Genomic DNA, 15,449 nt, shown 5'->3' with positions numbered 1-15,449 from the left:
CCCTACACCCCCACCTTCATCTTTATAAAATGATTGTGTGGTATCCAATGCAAAGTTTGTCATGTTGGATGTCTTCGGAAGGCTCATAATGCACTGAGCATGGTTGTTATAGGGAGGTTATAGTAATTGTTACAGGAATGTTATAGTAAGGTTATAGGTTATAATTTCATGTATATAGCTATGAGGTTGAACACAGGGAAGATGTCAGATGTCTGCATGAGCTCACTACAGTATTGTGATCCTGTTATCTTTGTAGCTTGAGGTTAAATTCCATGTAAAATCATGAGACAATGTATTTGATGTGGCTACATTTTCCGGCTATCCCGTATGACACTGATGGAAGGAAGTGGCTGCCTCTCTGGAAGTTACATCCTAGAGGGAGTAGAACGTCAAACAAACAATCCGTTTCTAGCACAGATTCACACTTTCTGTTCTCTCTGGCATCGTCACTCAACAACCCGGAAAGAAACGTGGTATGTGACACGGTGATAAAACAGGACAAAGAAATGCTGGTGAGTTTTGTTTTATTGAACAAGAAACTCAGGAGAAATCAAGAGCCCCCAGGATGCCGGCTGTGCTGAGGATGGGTCTTTATGAAGGCTATGCCAATGGGAAGTGAAGCAAAGGAGGGCTCTCTCTCAGGGCTCAGCACCTCTGAGGATTCAACATTCTCCAAAATGGCTCAAGGTGAGAGTCCCATTGCTTTCCCTGGAGGGGAAGAGAGAGAGAACTGGATCAGAGATGGAGCACGCAGGATGCTAATATAGGTCTCTTCATTCGAGTAGCGCTGGAAGTCTCTGATAGGGTCTTAGCACAGCATGGCAGACCATTCAAAGTAATAGAATCTCAACAGCTATTTCCATCCATGCTTAGCATTCAAAGAAAAGTGAAAGATTTCGCTCCTTCATCAGGAACAAGAAGCGTTTGTGAAATATTTTTCATGACATACTGAAACTCTAGGCCAAACAGGTAAAACTCATTGCAGATCTGCAGTTCGTGACATCTGGAGATCCGCTTCTGTCAAAATCAACATGACCACATACATAAGGAAACAGGCAAATGTGAAGTATGGGAACTTTACTTATGCCTCTTACAGATAGATAGATTGATTAATCACTTTAATTATTTAGAAGAAGAGATTTAGTTCTGTACGTACGCAACTGCACTGCAGAATAGACATTTGTTGCCGTAGGTTTTGTCATCAGAGCCGCAATGGGGTATGTTCTCCTGCGTGCAGCTGGGGCTGGGTGTAACGTAATCACTGCAGTCAACCTGCACGCAGAAGAGGAACAGCATGTTTGTAAAGCACGTAGCAACAAATGGGGCTTTGGGTGCTACAGCAATAATAATCTATTCCTGCACTAAAAAAATTCACTTTGCCATCTAAGAATCTGATAATTGACTTATCCACTCGCCTCTCCCTGCTGGGAGGAGTTACTATAAAAATAAAGCTTGTTCTCCCACTTTGACCTAAGCAACATCTGCTGACCACATGTACGAGGGTAACAGCAGGCGTTTAGAATGCCCTCTACACAGGGTGCCCTGCTTGTGATCAGAACATATGGGACTTTCCAGTGTATTGTCTTGGAAAATCCCAGTATCCAAAGAGGTCACTGTGCTGATATATACAGGGGTCCTGTGTCTCCCCTTCCCATGGTCCTAAATCAGGCTGCTCGGAGCTTAGCCTGATACTGTGAGAAGAGATGAGAAGAGATGCTATGGGGAAGTTCACATTTCTGCAGCACTGGGGCATTGCTGCTGCTGAGCTCATATCCCATTCCTCTCCTCTCTCCCCTCCTTTCCCCTGATCTCAGTGCGGTTTATGGATAATAGCCATTTGGTGTAGCTAGCTGAAATTCATCCCTGGGAAGAAGACCCACACGAGGGCAATGTGGATAGTGCCTGAACCATCTCTCACTGAAGTCAAGGGGAGCCTTTCCAATGCCATCCACGGAAGTAGGATCTGGTCCTTCTTTTGCATCTGGTGTCACTTACCATTGCAGTTTCCTGTTTGCATTTCCCATGGTGTTTCTTGGTAACACTGGTTCCATGTTCCCTGGAAGAGGGAGAGACTGAAGTTAGGAGCTTAGGCTCATCCTGTTACACCATAGCTGCTGATTAAAAATGACACAAACTCACATATACTGTCTGGAATTCAGAAACTATCTCAGTCAGATGCCTTATCACCTGTGACAAGGCAGGATAAGCATCTCTTAACAGTATATTCTTATTTGTTACTAGACATGTGACGTCTCCTTACAGTGTATCCATTTGAATAACATGCCGGCCCATTCTTTCCTCTGCTCAATCACCACTCAGCCCCCCGTTGAACTCTGGGGGTGGTAGTCTGTCCCCTCCATGATAGCCCAACTGAGCACATGCAAGGGGCGGGGGAGGAAACTCAGAATAGACTGGAGAGGCAAAGAAGAGGACCAGGGGCTAAGAGATCGGCAGAAAGAGGTCTATGAAGAAATTCTGGTTTTTATTAAGGCTGGTATCTGGAGCTCCGCCCACTGTGAGTAACTCAGAAGGAATGGTCTCTGCACAGTACTTACGAGTTATGGGCACACAGCCTGCATTCGTTGGGGTAAGTGATGCCATCTGTGCCACAGACCTCAGCCAGGAGAAGTGGGCAGGCTGTCAGAACTTTGCCATCCTCAGTAGTTCCCCGGGGGTACTTACTACAATCCACCTGTAACAGCAACGTCAAGCAATCACCGTGGTGCCCACGAGTCACCTCCCCACTCTGAGCCTCCAGCTGTTGTAGCTTTTGCTGAACGACAGACTAGGGTTATACTTTAAACTTCTTCTTCCATTGAATGTGGTGTGAGTAGTTCTCTCCCCTTCTCTCATGCTGGAGAGTAAGGAATGCCCAGGTGGGAGAAAGGATCATTCACTCAGTCTAGGCCCTGTTGAACTTAAATAGGAATCAGAAGTGCAGCTTTAAACCAAAGCCTCAAAAATCTAATAAGTTTTCATTTATGATCCATTTTCCAGGGGGTTAAATGAGGCTAAGAAATTGGTTCAGCCCATTAAAACAGGGAGAGAGAAATATGCTACCCGATCTTGTTTCATTCTGTAAAATATGAAAAACCCTCAGGCGAGAGCCTCAGCTAGTGTAAATTGATGGAGCTCTGTGCACTTCAGTGGGAGTCCGTTTAGCCCTTTGTTGTAATATTTTCATAGTTTCTCCGACAAGGTGTCTGCCTGTTGCTCTGTGTATCTCATACCATCTAAGCACAGATTGTACCAGGAAAAAAAATGCCATCCATCTGACTGTATCGAAATGGCATATCTAAATCCCAGGGTTTTGCTCCTTCAAATATAAAGCACTGGGGATGTTTTGTTTCTTGATGGCCAAACTATTGCTGTGTTTAGAGCTGGTCAGCCTATACAAAATAAATCAATCCAATCTTTTTTTTATTATTAGTGGTCATGTTCATCCAATGATTTCTGTATTTGTTCATTCCCCCTGCATGTAGGATGCCCTGACAGTGATCAGAACACAGGGGCTTTTTCACCTGCCCAGTTTATTTTCTTGGAAATCCCAGTATCAAAGGAGAGGAATGCACTAATCTATACAGGGGACTTGTGTCTCCCCTTCCTCTAGTCCTAAAACTGGCTGCTCAGTGCTTCGCCTGGTACTGTGAGAAGACTGCTATGGGAATGGGATATCTGTTCATATTTCCAGAGCACAGGATCATCTCAAAGCCCATTCCTCTTGTATCCCTCTTTCTTTCTTCTGACAGTACGCTGATGTATATAGATAATGGCCATTTCATGTAGTTAGGGTGAATTCACCCCCTTGCAGAAGATCCCTACAAACTCTAGGCACCACTTGAATCCATGAGTATTGTGTCTGAGCCATCTCTCGCTGAGGTTAGGAGGTGTCTTTCCACTGACATTACTGGGAGTCGGGTTTGGCCCTTGTTTTGCATCAGGTTACACTTACCGGCACAACGTCCTGTTTGCATTTCCCATCGTGCTTTTTGCTAACATTGGTCCCATGTTCTCTGGAAGAGAAGAGACTGGAATTAGGGAGCTCAGTGGGTAACTCTCCCTGCTACACTCAGGGCAGTGGTAGAATGAACCAATCTCCCATATACTGTGGGGGGGCGGTACAGGTGGCATCTGATTGAATTAGTTTATCTCCTTCTACAAGGCAGTACCAGCAACACTGAGTCCAGTATAATCCTATTCTTTACCAGATATGTGACGTCTCTTTCTATTGTATCATTTGGAGTAACATTCTGGCCCTTTCTTTTCTTTGTTCAATCATCACTTAGCCCCCTGCTGCATTCGGGGGGTAAGGGGGGGCGTCATTTGGCCGTTCCATGTTTCCCCAGTGAGCCAATGCAGGGTCAGGAGAGAAAACTCAAGGCAGATTAAATGGATAAAGAAGTAGGGTCAAGGGCTAAGAGACCTCCAGAAACAGGCTATGAAAGATATTTATAAAGGCTGTTTTCAGGAGCTTGGCTCTTTGTTAATCACTCAGAAGAAATGCTCTCTGTACAGTACTTACAGGTTATGGGCACACATCTCGCATTCATTGGCATAAGTGACCCCATCTGTGGCACACACTGGTTCCAGGATCCTGGGACAGACGAGCAGTACTTTGCCATCGTCAGTAGTAGTCCTGCGGTGTGAAGTGCACTCAGGCTGGGAAAGTAACACAGCAATAGAATTGTTGCATCCTTCGATCTATGAAATGGTGCCCCATGAGTCACCCCCCGTGTCTCCAGCCTTTCTGGTGTTTATCACAGGAGAAATTAGGGTTATGTTTAAAACTTATTGTTCCACAGGAAAGAGGGCTACTCAGTGCTACTGTAGTTTTCTCTCCTGCTGGAGGGGAAGGAATGCACAATTGGGAGGAAGGCTTCTTCACTCAGACCTGTATTCTGTGGGACACACCCATAGGTATTCCAAGTGGTGCATTTACTCAAAGCCTCAGAACTCAAAATCTAGTGAGATTTCAGTTATGATCCAGTGTCCAGAGAGAGAAATGATAAGAATTTGTTTCAGTTCATGCAGAACATCCAGAAAGAAATATGCTGCCAGATTTGTTGTATTTGTATGATATAAGAAAACCTGGGGCAGATTCTCAGCTGCTGTAAATTGACCTAGCTCTGTTGATGGCAGTGATAGTTGATTTAGATAGTTGATTTACAACAGATGAGTATATGGCTCTTTGGTGGTAATTTTCATGCTTTCTCCGGTGTGGTGTCTGCACGTTACTCTATGTACCTCATATGGTCTAAGCACAGATAGTAACAAAAAAAGAGAAAAGACAGAAATTCCTTCATTCTGACTGTATGGAAATGGAGTGTCTGAATCCCAGGGTTTTACTCTTTCAATTATCTAGAACTGTGGTTGTTTTTGCTTCTTGATGGCCCAAACAATTCCCTCAGGTTTAGAGCTTGTCAAATAGGTAAAAAAATAATGATTTGTTCTGATTATTGCTCAAAAACAAGAGTGGATGTTTTGAATCCTCCTGCACTCAGACTGCCCTGCCTGGTGTCACAACACAGGGGTTTTTACTACCTGCCCAACTCATTAGCTCAGAAAATCCCAGTATCCACCAAGGTGAATATAAACCAGGGGTCTTGTGTGTCCTCTCCTCAGTCCCAAAGCCGGCTGTTAACGCGTCGCCTGACACTGGGAGAAGAGATTGTTGCGTGAATAGGGTTTGTTTCACAGTTCTGCAGCACTAGGGCCTTTATGCTCCTTATCTCAGATCCGGTTCACCTTCGGTCTCCCTTTTTATATTGCAGGATATGGATAATGGCCATTTGGCGTTGTTAGGGTGAAACTGATCCCTAGATACTAAGGCAGCACGTGGTCTATGCATCGCCTAAATCCATGCATATAGTATGTGACCCTTCCCTCACTGAAGTAAATAGGTTGGAGTCGCTCCATTGGTATGAATAGAAGGAGGTTCGGCCACTTACTGTGCAACAGGTTTCACTTACCGCAGCTGTTTTCTCTTTGCACCTGCCGTCGTGCTTTTTGCCAACACTGGTCCGGTGTTCCCTGGAAGAGGGAAAGACTGGCGTGAGGGAGCTCAGTGAAGTACTCTTCCTGTCACCCTCCAGGCACTGGTAAAATGAACCAAACTCCCATAGATTGGATGGGATCCAGGAAGCGTCTGAGTTAGATTATCACCAGCTACAGGGCAGTAGCTACATCTCTGACTAGTGTAATGCTATTGGTTAGCAGATATGTGACGCCTCCTTACAGTGTATCATTTGGAATAATATTCTGGCCCATTCTTTCCTGAATGGCCAAGCACCAGTCATCCCACTACTGAATTCTGGGGGTTGTGCTCTGGCTCTTCCATGATAGCCCCACTGAGCACAGACAGGACAAGGGGAGGAAACTCAGAGTACCCTGGATGGGCAGAGAGGAGGGTCCCTGTATAAGGGAATTATAGAAACACGTCTATGGAGAAATGAGGATATTTATACAGGCCACAATCAGGAGCTCTGCCCATTGTTAAGTACTCAGAAAGAATGGGTGATGTACAGTACTTACAAGTTATGGGCACAGAGCATACAATCATTGGGGTAAGTGATGCCATCTGTGCCACAGACCTCAGCCAGGATCCTTGGGCAGGATATCAGGACTGTGCCACGGTGGTACTCACTACAATTAAGCTGTAAAAATAATACATCAATAGTACCAGTGTGGCCTTTGTTATAAGAAATAGTGCCCATGAGTAATCTCCCCACTCTGGGCCTCCAGGCCTCAGAGCATCTCCCACAATACAAACTAGGGTTAAATGTTAAATTTATTCTTCTATTGAAAACCGGGTGAGTGGGTTCTAGGTGTTTTCTCTCATGCTGGAGAGCAAGGATCATTCCCTCAGACTCATATTTTCTAGGAGGCACTCACGGTATATTGAACGTAACTAGGTATTAGAAGTGGATCCTTAAACCAATATCCCAATATTCAAAATCTAGGGAGTTGTCATTTATGATCCAGTCTCCAGAGGGTTAAATGGGGCTAAGAATTTGTGTCAATGCCAGCCAAACATGCAGAGACAAAAAGGTTTCGAGATCTTGCTGTTCCAATCTGCACCATATAGAAACCCTCAGATCAGCTCCTCTGCGTGTGTAAATCGATTCACCCCAGCTGTCCCCTCTGTGTTATTTGTTCATGTTTTCTCCAACAAAGAGTCTGGCTGTTGCTCTGTGAACCACACACGGTCTAAGCACAGACTGTATAGGGTAACAGAAAAAATGAAATTCCATCCCTCTGACTAGGAAATTGGAAGAGCTGAATCCCAGGGTTTTACTCTTTCAGATTGATGGCATGTGGGTCATTTAACTTCTTGATGGCCCTGACTAATCCCTTTGGTTTAGAGATGGACAAATACATAAAAGATACTTGAATCCAATGATTTGGAATGATTATTGCTGCTATTCATCAAATTATTTTTATGGTTATGGACAACAGCCGGGGTGTTTGGAATCCCGCTGCACACAGGGTGCCCTGCCTGGGAGCAGAAATCGGGGTGTTTTCCAACCTTCTCAGTGTACGATCTTGGAAAATCCCAGTATCCAAAGAGGTCAAAGCATTGATATATACAGAGGTCTTGTGTCTCCCCTTCCCATGGTCCTAAATCAGGCTGCTCAGTGCTTAGCCTGCTATTATGAGAAGAGACTTCTATGGGAACAGGTGTTAAGTGCACAATTCTGCAGCACTGGGATATTTCTGCTACTTGTCTCATATGTTGCTCCTCTTCTATCTCCTTTTGTTATGAGGTAATACTGTAGTATATGGAGAATGGCCATTTTGTGTATTTAGGATGAAATCCAGCCCTGTGTATAAGGCAAGGCACACCCCATGAGTCCATTCATACAATGCCTGAACCAGCTCTCATTGAAGTCAACAGGATTCTGTCCATTGACATCAATGGGAGTAGGATCTGGCTGTAATTTTGCTTCATGTTACACTTACCAGGCCGATTTCATGTTTGCATTCTCCATCATGCTTTTTGTTAATGTTTTCCCTGTGTTCTCTGGAAGAGGGAGAAACTGGAGTTAGGGAGCTCGGTGAGTAACTGTACCTGTTACAGTCAAGAGCCGGTAAAATGGTGCAATCTCACATATATTGTATGGGATACAGGCAGTGTCTTACTGAGTTAATTTATCACCTTCTATGAGGCAGTATGAGTGTCAACAACTTGTATCTTCCCATAAGTTACCAGACATGTGACTTCTCCTTATAGTGTATGATACAGTCTTCACTAAAAGGGTTAATTGTGACCAGATGCTTCACAATCAATATGAACAAAAAGAGGGAAAGAACACAAGACAGAATAGGGACAGCCCAGAATATTTAGATAAGTTAGATGTATTCATGTTGGCAGGGCTGATGAAATTCAGGAAGGAACTAACTGAAGGAGTCTCTGAACCATTACTGGTTACTGTCAAGAACTCATGGTGGAGGGCCAAGGTCCCAGAGGACTGAGAAGAGGAAACAGAGTGCCTATCTTTACAAATGGAAAGGAAGAGGACCTGGGGAATTATAGACCAGTTAGTCTAGCTTTGTAGCCTGCCTCTTTAATGATATCCTGATGGGATATATGGTGGGAGTGAGGGTTAGTGGGAGTAGTGGGAAGCAGAGGAGAAAAGTCAGAGTACATTGGAGGGGCAAAGAATGGGGCCGGGGCTAAAAGGCCTACAGAAATAGGCCTATGAAGAAATGATGGTATCTATAAAGGCTGTTCTCAGGAGCTCTGCCCAGGAAGTACTCCGAAGGAATGTTCTGTGTAAAGTACTCACAGGTTATGGGCACACAGCATACATTCATTCGGGTAAGTGACGCCATCTGTGCCACAGACCTCAGCCAGGATCCTTGGGCAGCGTATCAGAACTTTGCCATCCTCAGCTTTAATCCTGGGGTACTGACCACAATCAAACTGTAAAAGCAACACAGAAATTGCGCCGGTGTGGCTGCTGTTGTATGAAATAGTGCTTCAGAGCGACTCCCCCACCCGGGGCCTTCAGCCTCTGTCCCTTCAGCCACCAGATGCACAAGGGCCCTATTTTGAACATATTCTTCCCTTGGCAATGGGGGGAGTCGTTCTGCAGGAATTTACTCGTGTTCTCTTGTGCTGGAGGGGAAGGAAGTCGTGGATGGGAGGAAGAATCAGTTCCTCAGACTTGCAGGGCTGCGCAGAGGTTTTTGTAGGCCAGGGGCAAAATGTGAAACTGAGGCCCCCACCCTTCCAAAAAATGACCACAGGGGGGAAGATCATGGAGAGTGAGTCCACCCACGCTCACTGCGCAGGAGTGGCTCCAGTCCTGTGGCTCTGGGCCTGGCTCAGGGGTCTCAGCACTGCTTTGGTCTGGCCCAGCCATCACTCCAGCATGATAGAGGGGCAGCTGGGCCAAACCTGGGCAGCACCGTAAGACCTTGAGCCATGTGGCAAAGCCACACAGTTTGGGACCTTCTCAAATGGGGGACTCAAGGCAAAGTGCTCCTTTGGCCTCCCCCTTTCAGCAGTCCTGCAGATGTGTATTCTTTGTGAGGCATCCATGCCCTGTTGAAACTAACTAGGTATTGCAAAGGGAACATTAACCAATGCCTCAAAATCAAAATCTTTTCATTTCTGATCCAGTCTCCGGAGAGTTAAATGTTGCTAAGAATTTGTTTCAGCCCATGCCCAACGTGTAGAAAGAAATATTCTTCCAGATCTTGTTGTTTTATTCTATAAATTATATAAAAAACCCCTCAGGCTAGATCCTCAGCAGCTCTAATTAGATGTATTTCTATTAACTGCAGTTGAATGGGTGCTGTGCCTAGGATCAGAACATGAGGTGGTTGCAACCTGCCCAGTGTATTATCAAGGAAAATCCCAGTATCCATGAGACGAATGCACTGCAATATACAGGGGTCTTGTGTGTTTCCTTCCCATAGTCCTGAAACTGGCCACTCAGCGCTTAGCCTGATACTCTGAGAAGAGGCTGCTATGGGAAAGGAATTTATGTGGACGTTCCCAGAGAACGGGGGCATTTTTGCTCCTTGTCGCAAACCCTACTCCTTTTCTAGCCCTCTTTCTTTCTTCTGACACTGTAGCATAGAGTATAGATAATGGCCATTTCGTGTCATTGGACTGAAATTCAGTCCTTTGCAGAAGGCCAGTACAAAGTCTATGCTCCATTTAGTCTAGGCATGTGGTGTCTGACCCATCTCTCACTGACATCAAGAGGAGTCTTTCTGTTGACATCAGTGGGATTAGAATTTGGTGCTTCTTGTGCATCAGGTTTCACTTACCGGCACAATTTCCTGTTCACATTTTCCATCATGTTTTTTTATAACGTTTTTCTGATGTTCGCTGGAAGAGGGAGAGATGGGAGTTAAGGAGATCAGTGAGTTACTCTCCCTGTAACCCTGAAGATGCTGGTAAAATTAACCAAACTCACACATACTGTGTGGGATACAGGAGGTGCCTGACTGAGTCAGCTGATCACATTTTAGCATCACTGATTAGCGTAATCCTATTGGTTATCAGACAAGTGATGTCTCCTTATAGTGTATCATCTGGAAAAACACTCTGGTCCATTCTTTCCTCTGTTCAGTCACCACTGAGCCCCCTGCTACAATTGGGCACGGTAGTCTGGCTCTTCTAGGATAGCTCAGCTAAGCACATATAGGGGCCTGGAGAGGAAAATCAGGGTGGACTATAGGGGCAAAGAGGAGGGCAAGGGGTTTAGTGACCTACAGAAATAGGCCTAAGAGGAAATGATGGTATTTTAAAGGCTATTCTCAGTGGCTCTGCCTATTGTTAAATGCTCGGAAGGAATGTTGTCTGAGAGAAGTGACGCCATCTGTGCCGCAGACCTCAGCCAGGATCCTAGGGCAGCGAGTCAGGACTTTGCCATCCTCATCAACAGCCCTGGGGTGCTGACTGCGATCAAACTGTAACAGCAACACAGTGGCAGTACCGGTGCAGCCTTTGTTACCCAAACAGTGCTTCTGGCCAGCCGCCCCGCCCAGCGCTTCCAGCCTTGGTACGAGGGTTCTCGTGTACCCTTATGCTTCCCTTGGAAATGGGGAGAGGCAGGTCTGCCGGAGCTTTCTCTCGTGTTGGAGAGGCAGAAATGCACACGTGGGAGGAAGGATCAATCACTCACTCAGACTCCTGTTCTGTGTGAGGTTCCCAAGCCCTGTTAAGTCTAACATGGTACTAGGAGTGGATCCTTAAACCAAAGCCTCAATATCAAAATCTAGTAAGTTATTTATTATGGCTCACAGTTAAATGAGGCTCCAGATGGTTAAATGAGGCTGAGAATTTGTTGTGGCCCATGCAAAACGTTTAGAACCTGGCTTCCGGATCTTGTTGTTTCTTTCTGTGTGTAAAATATAAAAAACCTGACCCTCTAGTCTCAGCTGCTGTAATTACATAGGCCTCTACGATATCGATAGAGGTCAATTTACACTGGCTGAAGATATGCCCCCTCAGTTATTGTTGCATAGTTTCTCCAGGGTTGCGCCTTCTGTATCCCACACAGGCTAGGCACAGAGTATATCAGGGAAACTGAAGATGGAATTTGATTAGGCTGACTGGGTAGAAATGAAGCATCTGGATCCCAGGGCTTTACCTTCTCCAGCATATGGCCCTGGGGTAGTTTTGTTTCTTGATGCCCAAACTATTCGCATTGGTTTAGAGCTAGTCAAATACGCAAAAAAATAAATTCACCAAATAACATGTCTGCTTATGGCTCATATTCATGAAATTATTTCTGAGTTTGGGGAGACAAGTAAGGGTATTTTGAATGCCCTGCCTGTGATCAGAAAATGGGGTGTTTTCCAGCCTTCCCAATGTATGATCTTGGAAAATCCCAGTATCCAAAGAAGTCAGTGTACTGATATATACAGGAGTCTTGTGTCTCCTCTTCCTATAGCCCTAAATCAGGCTGCTTGGTGCTTCTCCTGTTACTGTGAGAAGAGACAGCTATGGGAACAGGAATTGTGTGCACAATTCTGCAGCACTGGGATATTTCTGCTTCTCGTCTCAGGCCCTATTCCTCTTCTCTTGCCCTTTCTTATGACGTTAGAGTGTAATAGATGGAAAATGGCCATTTTGTTTATTTAGGTTGAAGATCACCCCTATGAAAAAGGACAGTACATGGTCTAGGTACCACTTAGGGCCATCTATTTAGCGCCCAAATCATCTCTCACTGACTGAGGGCAAAAGGAGTCTTTCTGTTGACATTACTGGGAGCAGGATCTAACCTCTACTGTACATCAGATTACACTTACCGGCACAATTTTCTGTTGACATTTTCCATCATACTTTTTGCTAACATTGGTCCCATGCTCTTTGGAAGAGGGAGATTGGGGTTAAGGAGCTCAGTAAGTAACTCTCCACATTACAGTCAAGGTGCTGGTAAAACAAACCGGATTCACACGTACTGTGTGGGATACAGGAGGGGTCTATTGGAGTTAATTTATCACCTTCCATGGGGCAGTATCAGCATCACTGGCTAGCATCGTTCTAGAGACAAGGCGGGAGGGGGGGGGAATATCTTTTATTGGAACAACGTCTGTTGGTGAGAGAGGCAAGCTTTCGCGCGACACTGAGCTGCTCTTCAGGTCTGCAGAAGAAGAAGCTCTCTGTGTAAGCTCAAAAGCTCGTCTCTCTCACCAGCGAAGTTGGTCCAGTAGACAATATGACCTCACGCACCTTGTCTCTCTAATGTCCTGGGACCGACACGGTTACAACAACACCACACCGTATCATTCTTTTAGTTACCAGACATGTGACATCTCCTTATAGTGTATCATTTAGCAGAATACCATGGCCCATTCTTTCCTCTGCTCCGTCAGCACACAGCTCCCTTGGGATGCTGTAGTCTGGCTCTTCCATGATCCCTCAGCTAAGCACATACAGGGGAAAGGAGAGGAAACTCAGGGTACTCTAACAGGGCAAAAAGAATAGGGACAGGGCCTAAGAGACTTACAGGAACAGGCCTGAAGAAATGATGGTATTTCTAAAGGCTGTCATCAGATGCTCTGTTCATTGTTAGGTTTCAGAGTAACAGCCGTGTTAGTCTGTATCCGCAAAAAGAAAAGGAGTACTTGTGGAACCTTAGAGACTAACTAATTTATTTGAGCATGAGCTTTCATGAGCTACAGCTCACTCCATCGGATGCATTCAGTGGAAAATCTCCCTGCTGTAGTTTCCATTGAATGCATCCGATGAAGTGAGCTGTAGCTCACAAAAGCTTATGCTCAAATAAATTGGTTAGTCTCTAAGGTGCCACAAGTCCTCCTGTTCTTTTTGTTCATTGTTAGTTACTTGGAAGGAATGTTCTCTGTACAGTACTTACGAATTGTGTGCGCACAGTCCACATTCGCTGGGGTAAGTGACGCCATCCGTGCCACAGACTTCAGCCAGGATAAATGGGCAGGCTATCAATACTTTGCCATCCTCAGCAGTACCCCGGGGGTACTTACTACAGTCTACCTGTAATAGCAATGTCAAGCAATAGAAGTGGTGCAGCCATTTAAATATGAAATAGTGCCCATGAGTAATCTCCCCACTCTGTGCCTCCAGCCTTTTTAGCTTCTGCCATAAGGCAAAGTAGGGCTATATTTTAACCTTATTCTTCCATCCATGAGTCTGTTCTGCAGTAGCTTTCTCTCATGCTGGAGGAAGAAATGCACAGCTGGACAAAGAATCATTCACTCAGACCTGTATTCTGTGGGAAGCAACCATGCCCTACTGAAACTAAGGAGTTATTACAAATGGAGCCTTAAACTGAAGCTGCAAAATCTAATGAATTTTTGAAACATGCTTTCCAGAGGGTTAAATGAGGCTAGAAATTTGTTTCAGCATGCAACATGTGCAGAGAGAGATGCTACCAAATCTTATTGTTCCAATGTGTGCAATATTAAAAAACAAACAAACCCTTAGGCCAGGTTCCCTGCAGGTGTAAATTGATGTGGCTGTACTAACATCAAGAGACATCAATTTACTAAAGATCTAGTCCCTCGTTGTGATTTTTTCATAGTTTCTCCAATGCTGTGGCTACATGTTGTTTTAAGTACCTCACAAGGTCTAAGCAGAGGTTGTATTAGGTAAAATAATAAATATAATAATAAAATTCCATCAGTCTGACTGTTTGGAAACAGAATATCTGAATCTCGAGGTTTTACTCTTCCAGATATAAAACACTGGGGTAACTATGCAGCTTGATGAACCACCCAACTATTCTCACTGTTACAGAGCTGGTCAAATATATATCGCACTTCCACTAAATTATACGTCTATTGTTTATATCCATCGCATTGTTTATTTAAGGTATCATTCAGTTCTAGAATTATCTGGGGATAACAAAAATATTTGTTGAAATTATCTGGTAAAAAGACAATAATCCCCCAATAATGTCTTTGGTGACCATTATACAAACAGCCGCAGGTTGCAGTGTTTTTCATTCACTCGGCCACAGTGTGGTCACCAACCATTTATCTTAGGTCAGAGATCTGGAGAAAGTGACAGAGAATAAATAGAAAGATCTGCCACTCACCTCACTGCCCCGGGCAACAGCTGAAAGAAAATCACAGAGAGAATCATAAAACAAAGCCAACTAATTGACAGGAACAGGTTTTAAGTGTGCGAATCTCTTTTATGGAATAATTCCATGCGGTTTCTAACCGAGTGACTGTCAGTGAACAGATTGTTAAACTAAACAAACCATGTGTGAAATTTGGTACCATGCTGGTAATTGAGGATAAGGTGTCTTATTTTTAATGTAACACGGTGTTTTGTTGGGGTTTTCTTTTCTTTTTTACAGGCTGTGTTTTGTGATCCAAATGGAGATCTACAGGATATCACTGAAAATATACTTCAGTATAAATAGTTGATGTCTTAACAGCTGATTGTGCCCTTGTATCAGGCCCTTATACATTTAATGTCCTTCACTGTGCCCACATCTTAATTACAGGTGTGAAACTGAACCTGCAGTTACTTCTACCCACAAAACTGAGGGTGCAGAAATAATTCGCCCATTTAAGACTGTATGGATATTTGGCCCTGGAGATCAAGTCTTTTCAGTGCCATCTTTTGAAGAGAAAAAGCTCTTCTAAGAATGAGACTATGTTCCACTTTGAAGACACCTTAATATTTTTGAAGCTGGCTAGGACTCTCAGTACAGCAAGAATTACTCACCTGAAAAGCACCATGTTGCTAGAGAAAGAAGCACAAAAACACCCATCATTTTCCTGGTGGAGAGGAGGTGGTGGTTTAATGTGTGTCGAATCTGTTAGTGCTCAGCTGAGGTGATGCTCTCTTAGTGCTCCCCACCGATAATGATCATGTACCATGTGTATGTTTATATCTACATGTATATACACTCGTGCAAGAGACCAGCCTATCCAACTTGATTACGAAACAGCCCTCCAGTTCTGTCACTGGCACAGTAGGCCTGCCAATATTT

General features: G+C 44.5%; 1 protein-coding gene across 1 annotated transcript; it reads right to left on the bottom strand.

Moving 5' to 3' along the window:
- Positions 1-612: 612 nt before the first annotated feature.
- Positions 613-15,227, bottom strand: LOC140915501 (ovoinhibitor). The gene is made up of 14 exons (XM_073355179.2): positions 15,182-15,227; positions 14,541-14,560; positions 13,341-13,477; positions 10,282-10,342; positions 8,787-8,923; positions 7,960-8,020; positions 6,532-6,653; positions 5,970-6,030; positions 4,523-4,659; positions 3,953-4,013; positions 2,556-2,692; positions 1,996-2,056; positions 1,157-1,272; positions 613-708 (listed from the first exon to the last, which is right to left on the bottom strand). The coding sequence occupies exons 1-14, from the start codon at positions 15,225-15,227 to the stop codon at positions 663-665; spliced, it is 1,203 nt and encodes a 400-aa protein (XP_073211280.1). The 3' UTR covers positions 613-662.
- Positions 15,228-15,449: the final 222 nt, after the last annotated feature.

This window comes from Lepidochelys kempii, chromosome 8 (assembly GCF_965140285.1).
Source record: "Lepidochelys kempii isolate rLepKem1 chromosome 8, rLepKem1.hap1, whole genome shotgun sequence".
In the NCBI taxonomy this organism is placed as follows: Eukaryota; Metazoa; Chordata; order Testudines; family Cheloniidae; genus Lepidochelys; species Lepidochelys kempii.
The sequence above is the reverse complement of the archived record's forward strand: the minus strand, read 5'-3'. Positions and strand labels throughout refer to the sequence as shown.